General features: G+C 47.4%; 1 protein-coding gene across 1 annotated transcript in view; it reads left to right on the top strand.

The window, feature by feature from the left end:
• The window catches only part of LOC135515540 (nephronectin-like), a 27774-nt gene extending 20719 nt beyond the window's left edge, over nt 1-7055 (top strand). The window contains exons 9-13 of the mRNA XM_064939156.1: nt 673-746; nt 1704-1790; nt 5766-5864; nt 6155-6420; nt 6516-7055. Coding sequence (XP_064795228.1) covers nt 673-746; nt 1704-1790; nt 5766-5864; nt 6155-6420; nt 6516-6614 — 625 coding nt within the window. The 3' untranslated portion in view covers nt 6615-7055. The remainder of the gene's footprint in view (nt 1-672; nt 747-1703; nt 1791-5765; nt 5865-6154; nt 6421-6515) is intronic.
• Nucleotides 7056-9053: the final 1998 nt, after the last annotated feature.

Here is a 9053-nt window from a genome sequence, read left to right as displayed (position 1 = left end):
TACCCCCTCCCCTACCACCCCCAGCCCTCCTCCCTCTACCCCCTCCCCTACCACCCCCAGCCCTCCTCCTTCTACCCCCTCCCCTACCACCCCCAGCCCTCCTCCCTCTACCTCCTCCCCTACCACCCCCAGCCCTCCTCCCTCTACCTCCTCCCCTACCACCCCCAGCCCTCCTCCCTCTACCCCCTCCCCTACCACCCCCAGCCCTCCTCCTTCTACCCCCTCCCCTACCACCCCCAGCCTTCCTCCCTCTACCTCCTCCCCTACCACCCCCAGCCCTCCTCCCTCTACCTCCTCCCCTACCACCCCCAGCCTTCGTCCCTCTACCTCCTCCCCTCCCACACCCAGCCCTCCTCCCTCTACCCCCTCCCCTACCACCCCCAGCCCTCCTCCCTCTACCCCCTCCCCTACCACCCCCAGCCCTCCTCCCCCTACCTCCTCCCCTACCACCCCCAGCCTTCCTCCCTCTACCTCCTCCCCTACCACCCCCAGCCCTCCTCCCTCTACCCCCTCCCCTACCACCCCCAGCCCTCCTCCCTCTACCTCCTCCCCTCCCACTCCCAGCCCTCCTCCCTCTACCTCCTCCCCTACCACCCCCAGCCCTCCTCCCTCTACCTCCTCCCCTACCACCCCCAGCCCTCCTCCCTCTACCCCCTCCCCTACCACCCCCAGCCCTCCTCCCACCATCCCCCTGGACAACCGCATTCAGACGGTTGTTACCCAGAGACAAAGAGGAGATGTTCACAGTAAGAACACACACCGTCACCATGGAGACGTTTCTATGCGGAATATAGAGCAGTCCCTTCAGGATTCGGAGATTCTGCGATCGCAAAATGTTTAGCAAAATCAACAATTTCACGCATATTATACGAGGGCATGGACATTTGACCAATCACCGCAGTACAAAAAAAGAGGGTTTGCATCTTCAACCAATCATCTTCAACCAATCACTGCACATTTACCACATAATATGATTCAATCAAGCAACTCACTTCCTCGTCTGTGCGTTTTCGTGACAAATTGGACAAAATCATTGCATATTTCCATGCAACATGTCATAATTACCGCAGTAAAATGAAGCATTTCCGCCCCCAATTATCCAAAAACAATCCCTGTGGAATTCTGAAGGGAGGAATAGAGAGGAAATAGGCAGATGAAGTAATACTCATTAATACCCAATAACACTCAGTAATACTCGGTAATACTCAGTAATACTCGGTAATACTCAGTAACACTCGGTAATACTCGGTAATACTCGGTAATGCTCAGTAACACTCGGTAATACTCGGTAATGCTCAGTAACACTCGGTAATACTCGGTAATGCTCGGTAATGCTCATTAATACTCAGTAATACCCGGTAATACTCGGTAATACTCATTAATACTCGGTAATACTCGGTAATACTCAGTAACACTCGGTAATACTCGGTAATGCTCAGTAATACTCGGTAATACTCGGTAATACTCATTAATACTCATTAATACCCAGTAATACTCATTGACACACATCGGTACTCAGTAATACCCATCGATACTCGGCAATACTCAATGATACCCGGTAATACTCATTAATACTCAGTGATACTCTGTAATACTCGGTGATACTCAGTAATACTCGTTAATACACGGTGGTACTCAGTAATACTCATTAATACTCAGTGATACTATGACCAACAGTATAACAAACTGTTCTGTTGTTCCAGTCCCCCGTCTTCCAGGAAGTGGAAACAGAGGGTTTGACTACGACATTGAGCTGGGAAACACTACAGAGGACAACAGAGATGATCCAGGTACATCACACACACACACACACACACACACACACACACACACACACACACACACACACACACACACACACACACACACACACACACACACACACACACACACACACACACACACAGTACCAGTCAAAGGTTTCAAATCAAATCAAATCCAATTTCATTTGTCACATACACATGGTTAGCAGATGTTAATGCGAGTGTAGCGAAATGCTTGTGCTTCTAGTTCCGACAATGCAGTAATAACCAACAAGTAATCTAACTAACAATTCCTAATCTACTGTCTTATACACAGTGTAAGGGGATAAAGAATATGTACATAAGGATATATGAGTGAGTGATGGTACAGAGCAGCATAGGCAAGATACAGTAGATGGTATCGAGTACAGCATATACATGTGAGATGAATATGTAAACAAAGTGGCATAGTTAAAGTGGCTAGTGATACATGTATTACATAAGGATGCAGTCGATGATATAGAGTACAGTATATAGGTATGCATATGAGATGAATAATGTAGGGTAAGTAACATTATATAAGGTAGCATTGTTTAAAGTGGCTAGTGATATATTTACAACATTTCCCATCAGTTCCCATTATTAAAGTGGCTGGAGTTGAGTCAGTGTCAGTGTGTAGGCAGCAGCCACTCAATGTTAATGGTGGCTGTTTAACAGTCTGATGGCCTTGAGATAGAAGCTGTTTTTCTGTCTCTCGGTCCCAGCTTTGATGCACCTGTACTGACCTCGCCTTCTGGATGATAGCGGGGTGAACAGGCAGTGGCTCGGGTGGTAGATGTCCTTGATGATCTTTATGGCCTTCCTGTAACATCGGGTGGTGTAGGTGTCCTGGAGGGCAGGTAGTTTGCCCCCGATGATGCGTTGTGCAGACCTCACTACCCTCTGGAGAGCCTTACGGTTGAGGGCGGAGCAGTTGCCGTACCAGGCGGTGATACAGCCCGCCAGGATGCTCTCGATTGTGCCTCTGTAGAAGTTTGTGAGTGCTTTTGGTGACAAGCCGAATTTCTTCAGCCTCCTGAGGTTGAAGAGGCGCTGCTGCGCCTTCTTCACGATGCTGTCTGTGTGAGTGGACCAATTCAGTTTGTCTGTGATGTGTATGCCGAGGAACTTAAAACTTGCTACTCTCTCCACTACTGTTCCATCGATGTGGATAGGGGGTGTTCCCTCTGCTGTTTCCTGAAGTCCACAATCATCTCCTTAGTTTTGTTGACGTTGAGTGTGAGGTTATTTTCCTGACACCACACTCCGAGGGCCCTCACCTCCTCCCTGTAGGCCGTCTCGTCGTTGTTGGTAATCAAGCCTACCACTGTTGTGTCGTCCGCAAACTTGATGATTGAGTTGGAGGCGTGCGTGGCCACGCAGTCGTGGGTGAACCAGGGAGTACAGGAGAGGGCTCAGAACGCACCCTTGTGGGTTCCCAGTGTTGAGGATCAGCGGTTTGGACTCATTCCAGGGCTTTTCTTTATTTAGTACTATTTTCTACATTGTAGAATAATAGAAAACACATCAAAACTATGAAGTAACACATATGGAATCATGTAGTAAACAAAAGAGTGTTAAACAAATTAAAATATATTTTATATTTGAGATTCTTCAAGTACCCACCCTTTGCCTTGATGACAACTTTGCACTCTCTTGCATACTCTTGGTATTCTCTCAACCGGCTTCATGAGGTAGTGGAACTATAATTTGTTTTTCAACAGGACAATGACCCAAAACACTCCTCCAGGTTGTGTAAGGGCTATTTGACCAAGTAGGATAGTGATGTTGTGCTGCATCAGATGACCTGGCCTCCACAATCACCAGACCTCAACCCAATTGAGATGGTTTTGGATGAGTTAGACTGCAGAGTGAAGGAAAAGCAGCCAACAAGTGCTCAGCATATGTGGGAACTCCTTCAAGACTATTGGAAAAGCATTCCAGGTGAAGCTGGTTGAGAGAATACCAAGAGTGTTCAAAGCTTTCATCAAGGCAAAGGTTGGCTACTTTGAAGAATCTACTTTGAAATATAAAATATATTTAGACTTGTTTAACACTTTTTTGGTTACTACATTAGTCCATATGTGTTATTTCATAGCTTTAAAAAATATATATACAGTGAGGCAAAAAAGTATTTAGTCTGCCACCAATTGTGCAAGTTCTCCCACTTAAAAAGATGAGAGAGGCCTGTAATTTTCATCATATGTACACTTCAACTATGACAGACAAAATGAGGAAAAAAAATCCAGAAAATCACATTGTAGGATTTTTTATGAATTTATTTGCAAATTATGGTGGAAAATAAGTATTTGGTCACTTACAAACAAGCAAGATTTCTGGCTCTCACAGACCTGTAACTTGACTTGCCTAGTTAAATAAAGGTAAAATAAAAAAATAAAAAATAGTCAGTAATACAGTAGAACAAAAGAAAACAAAAAGTCCATATACAGTCAGTGCAAATGAGGAAAGATAAGGGAGGTAAGGCAATAAATAGGCCATGGTGGCGAAGTAATTACAATATTGTCACACCCTGACCATAGTTTATGTGTATGTTTCTATGTTTTGGTTGGTCAGGGTGTGATCTGAGTGGGCATTCTATGTTGGATGTCTTGTTTGTCTATTTCTGTGTTTGGCCTGATATGGTTCTGAATCAGAGGCAGGTGTTTGTCATTGTCTCTGATTGGGAACCATATTTAGGTAGCCTGGGTTTCACTGTGTGTTTGTGGGTGATTGTTCCTGTCTCTGTGTTTGCTGCACCAGGCAGGGCTGTTTCGGTTTTCCACGTTGGTTGTTTTGTATTGTTCGTGTTTACTTCATCATTAAAAGATGTATCTAACGAACCACGCTGCATTTTGGTCCGATCCTTGTTCCACCTCTTCGTCAGAGGAGGAGTTAGAAGAACCGCGTTACAAATATAGCAATTAAACACTGGAATGGTAGATGTGCAGAAGATGAATGTGCAGGTAGAGATACTGGGGTGCAAAGGAGCAAGATAAATAAATACATACAATATGGGGATGAGGTAGTTGGGTGGGCTGTCTACAGATGGGCTATGTACAGGTGCAGTGATCTGTGAGCTGACAGCTGGTGCTTAAAGTTAGTGAGGGAGATATGAGTCTCCAGCTTCTGAGATTTTTGCAGTTCATTCCAGTCATTGGCAGCAGAGAATTGGAAAGAAAGGCAGCCAATGGAGGAATTAGCTTTGGGGGTGACCAGTGAGATATACCTGCTGGAGCGCGTGCTACAGGTGGGAGATGCTATGGTGACCAGCGAGCTGAGATAAGGGGGGACTTTTCCTAGCAGGGTTTTGTAGATGACATGGAGCCAGTGGGTTTGGCAACGAGTATGAAGCGAGGGCCAACCAATGAGAGCGTACAGGTCGCAATGGTGGGTAGTATATATGGGGCTTTGGTGACAAAACGGATGGCACTGTGATAGACTGCATCCAATTTGTTGGAGGCAATTTTATAGATGACATCACTGAAGTCGAGGATCGGTGGGATGGTCCCACAACTTTGATTTCTTCCTTATTATTCTACAATGTAGAAAATAGTAGAAATAAAGAAAAACCCTGGAATGAGTAGATGTCTCCAAACATTTGACTGGTATATACACACACACACGGTAGACAGAGGGAGGTGGTGGTATGTTATCTGTCTGGTGATTGAATGTTTCAACACCTGCTTTCTCCTGACGAGGTGGAATGACATCTGGGAAACACACACACACACGCACACGCGCACGCACACGCGCACGCGCACGCGCACGCACACACACGCACACGCACACGCACACACACACACACACACACACACACACACACACACATCCCTTGAGGTTGAAGGATGGACGTCTAGGAAAGACATGATTCATACTGTGTGTGTGTGTGTGCGTGTGTGCGTGCGTGCGTGTGTGTGTGTGTGTGTGCGTGCGTGTGTGTGTGTGTGTGTGTGTGTGTGTGTGTGTGTGTGTGTGTGTGTGTAGGGGCCGGTGCTCTGAGCTGTTCGTTTGACCACGGTCTGTGTGGCTGGATCAGAAACCGAGATGGAGACCTGCACTGGGAGACAGCCAGCAGCCCTGCCGGTAACAACAACATGATTTATTTTGCCCTTCAAATACATTATTGTCAGTTATAGCAACCTTCTTACCCCCACACTCCCTTTCTCTCTCTCCTTTTCTTCTTCTCTCCTTCTCTCTCTCTCCTTTTCCCTCTCATTCCTTCTCTCTCTCCTTCACTCCTTCTCCCGCTCTCCTTTTCTCTCTCTCATTCCTTCCCTCCTCTTTCTCTCCATCTCTCTCTCTACTCTCTCTGATTCCTTCTCTCTGTCTCCTTCTCTCCTCTCTCCCTCTCTCCTTCTCTCCTCTCTCTCCAGGTGGGCGGTACATGTCTGTTCCAGAGGTAGAGGCGGGGAAAAGGAGCATTCAAGGCGCACGATTGGTCCTCCCCTTAGCCCCGCCCTGGAGCGAGGGTCACTTGTGCTTCTCCTTCCGTCATTGGCTATCAGGTCACCATGTGGGTGTGCTTCAGCTGTTCGTCAGGAGGAAGGGTTTGAGATATAGCCCCGCCCTCTGGAGCCGGACGGGGGGAGAAGGGTGGAGACATACACAGATCACACTGTGGAGAGCAGGCCTGGAGAGTGTGAGTAGCACACGCTGCACACAAACACACACACACAAGCACACACACACACACACACACACACACACACACACACTAACACTGTGTTGTGATAGGTCCTTCTGAAAGGAGAGAGGAGGCGTGGCCACAAAGGACAGATGGGATTGGATGACGTTAGCCTGAGGAGAGGGGCCTGCGGAGAAGAGAGACTCTAACACACACACAGACTCTGGCACTGTGTTGTGATAGGTCCTTCTGAAAGGAGAGAGGAGGCGTGGCAACAAAGGAGAGATGGGATTGGACGATGGAGACATTTTGTAACGTCAAGACTCTGGCACTATAGTCGACTTTACGTAATACAGTACAACATTTTGTAACGTCACGGCCAGAGGAACTCTTAGATCAAATGTATTGATAACTGATCAAATATATTGATTTTGTCCACTTGGTAATTATTGATAATGATTTGGCTGTATCAGCTGACTTTATTAGTAAAGACAAAGAGGTTGGTCAAACCGCATCTTGGATATCTTTGATGTATTATTCTATTAACAAATACAGTCTGGGTCTGAGGTACAGTATGCTACTACCACAGAGCCCATTCTGAGGTATGCTACTACCACAGAGCCCATTCTGAGGTATACTACTACAACAGAGCCCATTCTGAGGTATGCTACTACCACAGAGCCCATTCTGAGGTATGCTACTACCACAGAGCCCATTCTGAGGTATGCTACTACCACAGAGCCCATTCTGAGGTACGCTACTACCACAGAGCCCATTCTGAGGTATGCTACTACCACAGAGCCCATTCTGAGGTATGTTACTACCACAGAGCCCATTCTGAGGTATGCTACTACCACAGAGCCCATTCTGAGGTATGCTACTACCACAGAGCCCATTCTGAGGTATGCTACTACCACAGAGCCCATTCTGAGGTATGTTACTACCACAGAGCCCATTCTGAGGTATGCTACTACCACAGAGCCCATTCTGAGGTATGCTACTACCACAGAGCCCATTCTGAGGTATGTTACTACCACAGAGCCCATTCTGAGGTATGCTACTACCACAGAGCCCATTTAGAGGTATGCTACTACCACAGAGCCCATTCTGAGGTATGCTACTACCACAGAGCCCATTCTTAGGTATGTTACTACCACAGAGCCCATTCTGAGGTATGTTACTACCACAGAGCCCATTCTGAGGTATGCTACTACCACAGAGCCCATTCTGAGGTATGCTACTACCACAGAGCCCATTCTGAGGTATGCTACTACCACAGAGCCCATTCTGAGGTATGCTACTACCACAGAGCCCATTCTGAGGTATGCTACTACCACAGAGCCCATTCTGAGGTATGCTACTACCACAGAGCCCATTCTGAGGTATGCTACTACCACAGAGCCCATTCTGAGGTATGCTACTACCACAGAGCCCATTCTGAGGTATGCTACTACCACAGAGCCCATTCTGAGGTATGCTACTACCACAGAGCCCATTCTGAGGTATGCTACTACCACAGAGCCCATTCTGAGGTATGCTACTACCACAGAGCCCATTCTGAGGTATGCTACTACCACAGAGCCCATTCTGAGGTATGCTACTACCACAGAGCCCATTCTGAGGTATGCTACTACCACAGAGCCCATTCTGAGGTATGTTACTACCACAGAGCCCATTCTGAGGTATGCTACTACCACAGAGCCCATTCTGAGGTATGCTACTACCACAGAGCCCATTCTGAGGTATGTTACTACCACAGAGCCCATTCTGAGGTATGCTACTACCACAGAGCCCATTCTGAGGTATGCTACTACCACAGAGCCCATTCTGAGGTATGCTACTACCACAGAGCCCATTCTTAGGTATGTTACTACCACAGAGCCCATTCTGAGGTATGCTACTACCACAGAGCCCACTCTGAGGTATGCTACTACCACAGAGCCCACTCTGAGGTATGTTACTACCACAGAGCCCATTCTGAGGTACGCTACTACCACAGAGCCCATTCTGAGGTACGTTACTACCACAGAGCCCATTCTGAGGTACGCTACTACCACAGAGCCCATTCTGAGGCATGCTACTACCACAGAGCCCATTCTGAGGTATGCTACTACCACAGAGCCCATTCTGAGGTATGTTACTACCACAGAGCCCATTCTGAGGTATGTTACTACCACAGAGCCCATTCTGAGGTATGCTACTACCACAGAGCCCATTCTGAGGTATGTTACTACCACAGAGCCCATTCTGAGGTATGCTACTACCACAGAGCCCATTCTGAGGTATGCTACTACCACAGAGCCCATTCTGAGGTATGCTACTACCACAGAGCCCATTCTTAGGTATGTTACTACCACAGAGCCCATTCTGAGGTATGCTACTACCACAGAGCCCACTCTGAGGTATGCTACTACCACAGAGCCCACTCTGAGGTATGTTACTACCACAGAGCCCATTCTGAGGTACGCTACTACCACAGAGCCCATTCTGAGGTACGTTACTACCACAGAGCCCATTCTGAGGTACGCTACTACCACAGAGCCCATTCTGAGGCATGCTACTACCACAGAGCCCATTCTGAGGTATGCTACTACCACAGAGCCCATTCTGAGGTATGTTACTACCACAGAGCCCATTCTGAGGTATGT

The sequence above is a fragment of the Oncorhynchus masou genome, chromosome 27, assembly GCF_036934945.1.
Source record: "Oncorhynchus masou masou isolate Uvic2021 chromosome 27, UVic_Omas_1.1, whole genome shotgun sequence".
Taxonomy (NCBI): Eukaryota; Metazoa; Chordata; class Actinopteri; order Salmoniformes; family Salmonidae; genus Oncorhynchus; species Oncorhynchus masou.
Note: the sequence above shows the minus strand (reverse complement) of the source record. Positions and strands in the feature narration are given on the sequence as shown.